At 40.7% G+C, this 12,516-nt stretch overlaps 1 protein-coding gene across 2 annotated transcripts in view; it reads left to right on the top strand.

Moving 5' to 3' along the window:
- RBKS (ribokinase) overlaps positions 1-12,516 on the top strand; it is a 62,711-nt gene that overhangs the window by 15,719 nt on the left and 34,476 nt on the right. For both annotated transcript variants that reach the window (XM_083352081.1, XM_083352080.1), the window contains exons 2-4: positions 5,758-5,890; positions 8,829-8,892; positions 11,691-11,753. In XM_083352081.1, the coding sequence (XP_083208207.1) occupies positions 5,758-5,890; positions 8,829-8,892; positions 11,691-11,753 (260 nt within the window). The remainder of the gene's footprint in view (positions 1-5,757; positions 5,891-8,828; positions 8,893-11,690; positions 11,754-12,516) is intronic.

The following is a 12,516-nucleotide window of genomic DNA, read 5'->3' as shown; positions in this document are numbered from 1 at the left end:
TCGTGTACCTTGCCTGCATTCCTCAATTTCTTATATTGAACCACTTTGTGAGACATCTCATTGAGCTTTTAATACCAAGAGACAAAGCTTCCCCTTCCCACACACAAACCAAAAAACTACCAATTGAGCCTTTGAGCCGTTTTAGATTTGATGTAACATAAACTTGAGTTCCCTATCTGCTTTTGATATCTTGTCCCAGCTCCGTACTATTATATAGTGGTAGCTTAGAGACTAGTACAGGTAGTCCTTGCTTAGTGACTGCCTCATTTAAGGACTATTGAAACGTACAACAGTGCTAAAAAAAACACCCCAATTTAGTGACCAGTCCTCACATTTATGACCTTCACACTGTTTCTATCATCTTATTTTCACTCTAACTTATCCCATACTAAGATGTCTTTGGAGAGAAAGAGAAACAACCCCAGTTCATCTGAAGGAAATTGCAAAAAGCAAAGGAAAACCGAAGTAAAATCCTAAGGATAGTCATTGTCACATAATTTTCATTTAGCAACCACTTTGCTTATCAATCCAGTTATCAGTCCCAATTGCAGTTGCTAAATTCCTGTAGTAAAGGTCTATCAAAGAAAAGCATGCTGTATTGCTGTCAAAACACTTCTTAATATATACATTGGAGCTACTTTCTAAATTCATCCGATCCCATTCATTGGCTGTTGAACTCCCCCAAAGGAAGTAGTGTTCAGATCTAGGCAAGAAAATCCAGTCCCACTAGGTCAAATACAGGCAAGAAGAGGCAGAAGGCCCCTGCAAAGGCAATGAGAAACAAGACTTTGGAAAACTCCAAGTGATTACTATCTATAGGGAATCTCCCCGATAGAAATAGTGTCCATCTACAGTTAATTGAAGCCCATCATAGTCTGCAGTGTAGTTTGCTTCACACTTGGCCTGCATACATGAGCTAGCTGAATTTAAAAAAAAAACAAAAAACAAAACTTCATTTTGGTCTCTTAGACTTCTGGGAGGCTGCAGACGAGGAGCTTCTGGCAAGAGTTCCTTCTGCAACTTAGACAATGATGATATGACCATATGCTCTGGCCACGAGGTCATAATTACTGGATTAACTATCTTTCCCCTAATTAGGAGCTTCACTCATCAGACTCTTTTGCTGTTCCCAAAAGCACCTGAAAGCAGTTATAGTGCTTTGTTTTCCTCCTTTAATCAAGTCTCAACTTCCTTTGTTATTTTCTCTGGCATAATCAGGGCTTAAGATGAAGTCTCAGTTTGAGGATTTCCATGTTAAGTTCTAATAAAAAAATTAACATTGTTTTAATTTCTGGGACCCTAATGATTGCAAAGCCTCTTTGGGCCTCTTCACTGTCACCACAAGTACCAGCAGTCTAATTAACTGTATCATCCAGTTGGCCTCTGGACATAGAAATGGAGCTTTTCTGAACACTTTGATACTTTCTTTTTATGTTTGAGTATAACTAAAGACTTGGAGACCAGGAAATAGTCTGCAATCATTATTTTCTTAAGTATGTAAGACCAGATGGGAGAGTTAGCACTCTCTCTTCTATACTATTACTTCCTCCTCAACAGAAGAACAGAGTTGGAAGGGACCTTGGAGGTCTTCTAGTCCAACCCCCTGCTCAAGCAGGAAGCCCTATACCATTTCAGGCAAATGGCTGTCCAGTCTCTTCTTAAAAACTTCCAGTGTTGGAGCATTCACCACTTCTGGAGGCAGGTTGTTCCACTGGTTAATTGTTCTAACTCTCAGGAAATTTCTCCTTATTTCTAGGTTGCTTCTCTCCTTGATTAGTTTCCATCCATTGCTGTTTGCCTTCAGGTGCTTCCAAATTTATTTGGAAGTTATTTGCATCTCAAGTGCCATCATTTTCACCTGCTTTCCAGGTGTATTACAATCTTGGTCTTGCAATTTTTATTGTATTGCCTTCTACTCTTCAAATCAGAGGTGGGGAACCTCTGGCTGGCTCAGCAATCTTGGGAGTTCAAGTCTGCAAGTCATAAAAGGGCCGTTGTTGCCCCCCTGCCCTACCGTGCTTTAAATGATAAATATTAATTTCTACCATTTTTGTCTTTCTTTCATGTTAGGACCATGTATTCTGGAGTTGGAAAAATAACCATGCTGTTTTACTTTTTGTAATATGTATGCAGACATGCTTGTATTAAAATAAAAGCTTCTGACTTTGGACTTAAATGCTTGTTTAGGTTGTTTTTTTCTGTTATACAAGCAGCTGTTTCCCTTCAAAACATAGTTAAGTCTGCAATATATGTGCTCAACTCCTCGGGAAAATGCACATTTGAGTGTACATGTGAATGGAGGATGCACAGTAACAGATGGTTCCTTAATCGTAGAAATTACTCATAATTGTCATTTCAAAACAGAAGGCTGAAATGCTTTTAAAGTTAGCCTAATGAAATCAAAATCTAGTAATTGCTTCTCATTACAAAATTTGGTGACAAGATAACAGCATTACATTATAGCACGGCTTCCTTTTCTTAAATCTCTATCTCTAAAAGTGAATTTTCCTGAGCTGTCTGTTAAGGTGTGTTTGGCAGGAGGTTTAACATGCAAGATGGAAGTGTGTTTAAGGAGGAAATGCACATATTTATTTATTTATTTATTTGTTTGTTTTTATAAACCGCCCTTCTCCCGAGGGACTCGGGGCGGTGTACAGAATAAGGTAGGCATACAGAATGAACAATAGTGAAAACAAACAATAGTAAAATACAAGCTGGGACCCCAGATTAGAGCTATCAGGCCAGGCCGGACTGCTGGAACAGATAAGTTTTTAATTCGCGCCGGAAGGTGCGGAGGTCGGGGGCCATCCGGATTTCGGTTGGTAAGCTGTTCCAGAGGGCTGGCGCACCCACTGAGAATGCCCTCCCCCTGGGGGCCACCAGCCGACATTCCTTGAGCGGTGGCACCCTGAGGAGGCCCTCTCTGTGGGAGCGCACAGGACGGTGGGGTGCTGACATTGGCAGAAGGTGCTCCCGTAGGTAGTCCGGACCCATGCCATGTAGGGCTTTGTAAGTCATTGTTAGCACCTTGAACTTCACACGGAAGGCAACTGGAAGCCAGTGCAGTGCACGGAGGAGAGGTGTGATATGGGAGTATCGGGAGGCTCCCAAGAGTGTCCGTGCCGCTGCACTTTGCACCAGTTGAAGCTTCCGAGTGGATCTCAAGGGCAGCCCCAAGTAGAGAGCGTTACAGTAGTCTAGGCGAGAGGTCACAAGAGCATGGGTGACTGTACGTAAGGCATCCAGGTCCAGATAAGGCCGTAATTGGCGAACTAGTCGAACCCGATGTATGTACTTCCGATGTGACCTTTCAAGTTAAGCTAGATATTTTAGGCAAGGTTTATGCTGATTGGTTCCCCAAATGTTTGACACAATTTCTTATTTTAATGATCAGTGAGATAAGGTAAAGGTTCCCCCGCACATGAGTGCTAGTCGTTTCCAACTCTAGGGGCCGGTGCTCATCTCCATTTCAAAGCCAAAGAGCCAGTGCTTGTCTGAGGACATCTCCATGGTCATGTGGCCAGCATGACTAGACGCCAAAGGCGCACGGAACACTGCTACCTTCCCACCGTAGTGGTCCCTATTTTTCTACTTGCATTTTTACGTGCTTTCGAACTGCTAGGTTGGTAGAAGCTGGGACGAGTAACAGGCGCTCACTCTGCTACGTGGCACTCAGGATTCGACCCACTAAAGTGCCGACCTTCTGATCGACAAACTCAGCGTCCTAACCCACTGAGCCACCACGTCTCTATGGTCAGTAAGATACAGCAATCCAAAAATCTGAACCTGACTCAATTACCATCTTTTGAACCAAATAAAGGATACTCATGATGACTTAACCATTTTTTCCCCATTCCATTCTTCCATCCCCTCGCTGAAAAATATGGGATCTCCTGCTTGAGAGGGGGTGGGACTAGAAGATTGCCAAGGTCTCTTCCAACCCTATTATTTCATGTTCTAGACCAGAGGTCAGGAACTACGTCCCTTTTATGGCTTGTGGACTTCAACTCCCAGAATTTCTGAGACAGCCAGGTCATAAAAGGACCATAGTTTCCCACCCCTGTTCTAGACAGTCTAATCTCATTTCTGTGGCTAATACAATAGATCTGCCAAAGAAACCCACTTGTTTATGCCCTGTCCTGCACTGCTCAGATATGAGAGAGGAAATTTAAGATTAAAATAGAAAGAGTCTGTCTCTTGCTTACTGCCGCATAGCTGGCCAACTTTTGACTTGCTGTCGTCTTGTCCAAGTATCATTGGTAGCACAGTGGTTAGAATGCAGCATTGCAAGCTAATTCTGCCGACTGCAAGCAATTCGATTCTCACCGGCTCAAGGTTGACTCAGCCTTCCATGCTTCCGAGGTCGGTAAAATGTGGACCCAGATTGTTGGGGGGTAACATGCTGACTCTGTAAAGCACTATGAGGCAGTATATACCGTAAGTCTAGTAAGTGATATTGCTATTGCTTTTTTTCTTAAGACTTTATTTTTCTACTCTGTTCAGCAGAACATATCTTGCTATATAAAGTATTACAATTTTTCCAGCTTGCTGTATCAATAATGTTTATGTGTTTGTGAATGCCCCTTGATTAAGAGCTTTTGATTTCCTATGCTACCTATTCCCACCTAAATTCTCCAGTGTCTCTTTTACCTCTTTGGATGTCTCCTGTCTTCTGCAATCGGCTTTGAACTCTTGCAACTACTGAGAGACCAGTTCTATCACTTCCTCTCAACTGTGAACTTGAAGCAGTGGTTATAACCAGGTTGCAGCCGAAGCCAGAAAGCATGGTCCTCTTGAGGGGTACTCCTATACTTCAGTGCCTGCCTTGTAGTGCAAAGGATGGTGCAGCATGATGAAGCATTTTCTTTTCTTTCTTTCTTTCTTTCTTTCTTTCTTTCTTTCTTTCTTTCTTTCTTTCTTTCTTTCTTTCTTTCTTTCTTTTGATAATCATGAATTTTGTTGTAAGATGATTTTAAAGCAGTTATCTTGACTGTTATAAGATTCAGTGTTACAGGTCATATTTAATTTTACACATTTCTATTAATAATTTATTAAAAAGCATACAAACTTAACACCAACTAATAAAAAGAAAAAGCATTTTTAACTTCCCAAATAGGATTGTAAAGTTCGTACATCGTGATTCTGTTGTATTTTATTAAAAATTAACTCAAGGCCGTCCTTAGGCTGAGAAGTATTCTCTTCAATAATCCGTTCCAAGTTGACTTTGATCTGTGCCATTGTAACACCTAAGTAATCACTACCCGTTATCATTATAAAGAGAGGTTTCAAATGTTGTGGAATCCCAAAAGAATTGAGGCACTACGGTATTTTGTTTTTGTCTCAGAAGTGTATGCATATTGTGTGAATGGGCATGTTTACTGGAATGGCCCCCCTTTTGGTATTATGTAAGTAACTGTGTGGGTTGCATACACCTTCTAGCAGTCCTGCATATATTGTGCTTAGTTACCTATTCTGTATTTTTCCCCCCATCTTCCCCAAGACCTAAAAAATGTTGGTCTTGCTCACTGCTTTTTACTGGAATAGTGAAACAATTGTGAGGTCTGTTTTATTTTTGGTTCTTATAAGAGTGTGAAGGAGGTTGCGTTTACACATTTTTTGATTACTATTGGAACTACTTTTAATTAAATATCTATAGCACATGGCCTAAGCAATTCTATGTGGTTAATATTTAAAAACTCTTAAGAATTTAGTTATTAATATGCAATAAAGAGTACCTTTACTACTTTATTTCAACAGCCTTACTAAACGTTTACCCAAAGTTGGAGAAACCATACATGGGTATAAATTTTTCACTGGATTTGGAGGGAAAGGTGCCAACCAATGTATTCAGGCAGTTCGGCTTGGAGCTAAAACCTCAATGATCTGCAAGGTAAGCACTAATTTATATATGCTATTGTCAGTATATTCTCTTGTAATAAATTGCCTAAGTATTAATGCAGACAAAATTTACGAGTTCATTTTAGCAACTAACAACTGTCTTATTTAAGACAAAAAATATCTAAGTAGCAAACGGAATACATGTATTCTGTTTTGGATGAAGATTAGTACAATATAGGGATAGACGAATGATGGACCCTTTGCAATCTAGGACTGCCATAGCATCCCATGAGCAAGCTGGTAGAGCAGCCGGTAGTGTTAATATATAGTAATACTAATATATTTTGAGAACAGGCTTATGACATGCTAAATTAATGTATCGGTCTATTCTGTATCTTCCCAAATAAACAATAGAAAGTATCAGTTTTGTATTTTCGAACATTTTCTTAAAAAAAGTTAACTGTTTAATTATGGAGAACATGAAACGTATTTTTCCCTATTGGAACAAAATCATTTTATTCCAGTGTCTCACAACTCCTTTTTCTGCTTTCTCTTTTCTGTTAGAACCTCAGGGTCCACCAACTGGTACTATGTGTGCAAACCAATGAATTAGGATAGATAATACTTGAAAAGTAGTATAAATTCCAGTATGAGATTGTCACAGTGTACTTTGTTTTGTTTTGTTGTAGTGGATTATATTAAACCCAATCATTTTGATTTGTGAACTCGGATGTATGGCTTAGCACAGGGGTCGGCAACCCGAAAAAGGAAGAGAGCCACTGGGAACCGGTTCCATCACACATAAAAAAAAGTGGGAGACGCGTGTGTGCGTCCATGCACGCGCATGCGCAAAATGGGTTTTGCTTGTGCATGCGCAGACACGCGTGATTGCCTTTTTTTTAATGTGTGATGGAACTGGTTCCCGGTTGCGCGACAGCAACGGCCCGTCTGCAAAGCTGCCGCTTTCGGCAGCCTGCAAACGTGCCGCGGCAGCTTTCGCAAGAAGCGGCGCCGCTACCCATTCTGAGAGGTGCGCGCGCACCTCTCCGAACAACCGTAGGTGCGCGCGCACCTCCCCAAACGTCGGCAGGTCTCTGGACGGCGGCGGCTTGGGAGAGGTGCGCGTGCACTCTCCAAACCACCGCCATCCCGTTTGCACAGCTGCCGTGTTCATCAATGTTTGACGAACGCTGCAGGTCTCCGGACGGGACGGCGGTGGCTTGGAGAGGTGCGCGTGCACCTCCGCCCTTCGGAAAGGTGCGCGCGCACCTCTCGGAACGGGCAGTGCCACTCTCCATTTGGAGAGGTGCGCGCGCACCACTGCCCGTTCGAAGAGGTGCGCGCGCACCAGGCGGCTGGGAGCCGCAGGAGATGGCTCAAAGAGCCGCATGCGGCTCCAGAGCCGCGGGTTGCCGACCCGTGGCTTAGCATGATCTCAGATTGTTGTTGTTTATTAAGCAAACCACAGCTTAATGCAGTTTATGAATCAGTGTAATTGAACACATGGAGCAGACTTAGAACATCTTTCGGTGTCAAAACTGAATTCGTGGTCGTCCTTTAAGCCAGGGGTCCCCAACCCCTGGTCCATGGACCAGTACTGGTCTGCGGCCAGTTGAGAACTGAGTTGTGCAAGCAGCAGGTGAGGGCGCAGTGCTCTGTTTGCACAAGCAGCAGACACGTTTCCACAACCATTCCTTCCCTCTGCTGCTGCCGTTCTGCAGAGGCAGAAAGGTTGAGGGATCCACATTGCAGTCTACTTCCCAAAGAGCTTTTTTGTTATTTTCAGGGATATCTAAAGACATACAGAATAGTTGTTGATATAAAATGTAGGGAAGTAGGTCTGTGCTTTTTCAGAAGTAGGTATGAAGGAATTTTATCTATAATTAACCAACAGCGATTTCCTTTTTGCCCACCAGCCTCTTATAGTGTATCTTAACATGTACAACAATAATTTATCCATGATTTAAACTAAAGAATTTGTTAAGCGGAACCCTTAATAAAATGTTGCCATGTGAGATACACTGTCCAGGACTTCAGGGCTTCCATTTCATATCCTTGTTACTTGACCTCATTTTACAGTGTTATGTTTTGTTTTTCTCTGACATTCAGCATTTGGTGACTACTGTGCATCCTCTGCCATTATTAAATGGTGCATAGATACGATTCTCCCACGGGTTCATTCTTTAAGAAATATTTTCCATGTCCATCATTTCACAGGTCACAGAGCATATTATGTTGTTTAGTTTTCTTTGGTTCCATAATTTAACTGGATTTTCAACAAACCATAAGTTGTGTGATTTCATTATCAAAGATTGCTAAGCACGTTGATTTGTGCTTTAGATTGTAAGCCGCCCTGAGTCTTCGGAGAAGGGCGGGATATAAATGGGATTTAAAAAAAGATATTAAATGCATAGTCAGCAAATCTGGATTTCTTATTACATATTTTTAAATATTCTGTAACATGCTATTGTTTAAAAATTATTTTTATTTAAATTACTTGGCTGCCCAAATTCACTTTAAATGCACTTGTTCGAGAGAGAAATGATATTACTCTCCCAGTCTTCAGTGCTATATTCCTATAGAGGGGAGGAGGACTCCCCACTGTATTCAGTACTTCTTGCTTCTGAGGAAGATATTAAAAAGGAATTTTAATCATGTTATAAAGCCATTGATATGACTTATGGATGAGTTGTAGCAATATTGAGTAATATAAAGCTCCTGTTTCTAAAATATGATGACAGTGGAGGTAATATAGAATAAAATTGTATTGGTTTTTAAAAACCATGAACACGTTTTCATTTTTGTATATTCAGAAGGTTTGCATTTTGAAATATTTTTAATCACTGCAAAACAGATATTTCAGAGGTAGTCTTCAGGGTTAATGGAAGCTCAGCAACATGGAAATTCATATCTTGCCCATCCTTGAGAATGTTGTCCAAGATGAGCTGGGTAATCTGAAATATGTAATGTTGTTTATTTTTGCTCTGTAGGTTGGGAAGGATTCTTTTGGTAATGACTACATTGAAAACTTCAAAAAAAATGGGATTCCAACAGGTATCTTCCTTATTTTAATTCAGATCCAAATTATACCAGTAATCACTATATACTGAATATAAGATTTGCAAAGTTCCCCTCAATGCAAAAATGAATAGAGTGGTAAACAAAGGACTATAATTCTTCATAATATTTTTTTGTGGTCTATTGTGTCCAATTCTCAAAGACTGGACAATCTCTTGCAGTTTTCTTGGCAAGATTTTTCAGACTTTTTTAAAGATTTTTTTTAATCCCACCTTTATTATTTTTGTACATCACTCATGGCAATGAATATACCTAATATTCCTTCTTCCTCCTATTTTTCCCAACACCAACAATCCTGTGATGCAGATTGGACAGAGAAAGGCTAAGTGAACCAAAGTCACCCAGTCAGCTTTCATATTTGAACTTTTTCATGTTTGAAGTAGTTTGCCATTGCCTCTTTTCCCAGCATTGTGAGAAAGTAACTGGGCCAAGATCACCTAAGCTGGCTTTGTACCCAAGGGAGGACTAGACCTCACAGTCTCCCAGTTCCTGGCTCCTTCATAGTGACTAAAGGTAAAGGTTCCTCCGCACTTGCATGTTAGTCGTTTCCGACTCTAGGGGCCGGTGCTCATCTCCGTTTCAAAGCCGAAGAGCCAGCGCTTGTCCGAGGATGTCTCCGTGGTCATGTGGCTGTCATGTCTAGATGCCAAAGGCACACGGAACGTTGTTATAGTGGCTAGAACTCGGTAAAAGTGACCGCCAACACAAGAAAGACAAAAAAAATACTTCTTTCTACATAACATTTAGACTTGATTCAACCACTTGGTTACCTCACAGCTTATTAATCTCTCAGCTTAAATGGATTTAACACCTATATTGTGGTTTAGCATATCTGTGATGGAAACCAGCAATTCCTAAGACAAAGATGGCTGTTATGTTAATGTAGAACAGTCGTTCAGCTTCAGGGCTTCTATGCGTCACATAAAGTATCTGTTAATTCAGAAAAATAGGAAAGAAGCCATGTGAGGGGTCCCTGATGCTCTCTGAGCTTGGTTGTGATGCTAGTGATGATTTAGTGTAGCCCTCTAAGGGTGGTAGTCTCAGGAAACAAGAACTATTTGGGTTTCTAAAGAGACCTTTATAGCTACTTGGGTAATGTAACAATGTTAAAAGCTTATCAAAGCAATTTTCCCATTTAATATACACCTAGCTGCTCATTGTCTTTCTTATGTTTCCCCCCTCGGATTTTTATTTTTTTGCCTTCCCAGGGTCTATTAGGCATTTCATCAAACCTTAAGTTTAAACATCAAGACTGTAATAGTAATTGACATCTTCTCACCAGTGGTCAGCAATCAGCTGCAGAGTTTAAGGCTTCATCTAGCTCAAGGGTGTCAAACTTGCAATGTCACGTGACATGTTGCGACGTATCATGACTTTTTTGCCATTTCCGGCAGTGGGGTGGGCGCAGTTTTGCCATGACGCATCTGGCCCACGGGCTGGCAGTTTGACACTCCTGATCTAGCTGAACTGTGAATCTTCTTCCAAGTCTAGCCAAGGAATCAATCTAAGTAATGAAGTGTTAGGAAATATGTGATTTACTGCCGAATCTGGTCGGATGAATCTGACAGCCATTGGTTAGGTGGTTTTAGAAGGAATTTTACAGATTCATGAAGTATATTTTTTTCTACACAAAACTGGGAGAATATATATCCTGCTATTTATTGATAGAGAGCGGTTCTCATTTTTCTTGATTACCGGGTGCATTGGGGAATGTTAATGGGAAATGGGAAACTATGGAAAGAAAAGCTTCCCCATCTGTGGTTTATATTTACTGTATGTACCATAAAAGTACATAAATGGAATCTTATCATAGATGAAATATTCCCCAGAATATAATTTATAGAAAGGTAAAAATTTGAACAGGCTATAGCTACTAACATGTGGCTTCCATGAAGGATTTGGCTAGACATTGTTAAATTTAGGTCAAAATCCACTTTTAAACTACTATCTTCAGTGCATTTGTGCAGAGTAAACTAACTTCCAGATAAACATGGGTAAAGGTAAAGGTTCCCCCGCACATGTGTGCTAGTCGTTTCCGACTCTAGGGGCCGGTGCTCATCTCCGTTTCAAAGCCGAAGAGCCAGCGCTTGTCCGAGGACGTCTCTGTGGTCATGTGGCCAGCATGACTAGACGCTAAAGGCGCACGGAACGCTGTTACCTTCCCACCGTAGTGGTCCCTATTTTTCTACTTGCATTTTTACGTGCTTTCAAACTGCTAGGTTGGCAGAAGCTGGGACAACTAACAGGCGCTCACTCTGTTACGTGGCACTCGGGATTCAACCCACCAAACTGCCAACCTTCTGATCGACAGGCTCAGCGTCCTAACCCACTGAGCCACCAGGTCCCTAACATGGATAGGAGTGTGCTATTATTCTAATTCAGCCAAGGCTTTACAAGGGTTACTCTGTTTCCTGAGCTAAAAGAGTCACTTTATGGGTGACTCAAATAAGCATAGCAAATGCACACTGTTTTAACCATGAGTTTCATTACATGTCTATGTGAATAACAAGCGTACTACAGCTGCCAGTAATGTCTGTACTAAATTTAGATCATTTTTTTCCTAAATACAGAATTAGCCACAATTAATTAATCTTGAGCTTGTGTTTGCTGTCATGTGGGTGTAATTTAGCACTTATGTTTTCCCCGCTTCTGGCATTGGTATTCATTATTAACATTTTAAACGCCAGCTGTTCAACTGTAATGTTTGCTGATGTAACTCACTAGTTTGTATATTTGCTGAAAGAGGTATAAAACTTTTTTCCTTCTTACTCTAGAATTTGTAAGTCAGACAGAAGATGCTGCAACTGGAGCTGCTTCAATCATGGTGAATAGTGAAGGTACATATCAAGGAATAAGCTGAATTTTATTAGTTTGGAATTATATATGATGAGCATATTAATTTTGTCAAGTTTCATTTTTAAAAGATATAACCATATAACACATGATACATATCTATACCATTGAGCCCAGAAGCAAATACACATAAGCTGTGTCCTATATCACTAAACCTGGATGGCATGTGTTGGGGGGTTGAGGAGACCTGGCGACGTCAACAGGATTACAGGACACAGCTAATACCTTTTCTTTTTCTCTCTGTCTCACATATTTCATATGCTTTATATAGAATGACTCAAAGGAAGCAAAGTGAACTGTAGATTAAGCTCTTACAAAATCCTGCAGACCTATTCATCTCCAATTAAAGAAGGATTAGTGGTAGTCCTCTTCCTCATATATCTCATGATCAAATTCAGTAGTACTGTTTTCATTTCACTGAAAATGATTGTGCCTGGTGTTATAGGTAGTGAATTTTGGTGAGGAATAGTGATCAGTTATGGCTTGGGAACCCCTCTAGATTATTGGGCAAACTTGGCTACAGAAACAAAAGAAAGATCCATTCTTTTGTTTCTGTAGCCAAAGTTTGCCCAATAATCTAAGGGGTTCCCAGCCATAAATTATCGCAATTCTAATTACCAGTATAATGTAATTTACATTATAATTCTACACTTGAGAGACCATGTCTTCAGTGACTGAATTTTAGAGCAGCTCATTATATCAGTTTACTAAAATAGTATTGTAGCACAATTCTTGGACATTACAGGG

Source organism: Vipera ursinii (assembly GCF_947247035.1).
Source record: "Vipera ursinii genome assembly, chromosome: 1".
Taxonomy (NCBI): Eukaryota; Metazoa; Chordata; class Lepidosauria; order Squamata; family Viperidae; genus Vipera; species Vipera ursinii.
Note: the sequence above shows the minus strand (reverse complement) of the source record. Positions and strands in the feature narration are given on the sequence as shown.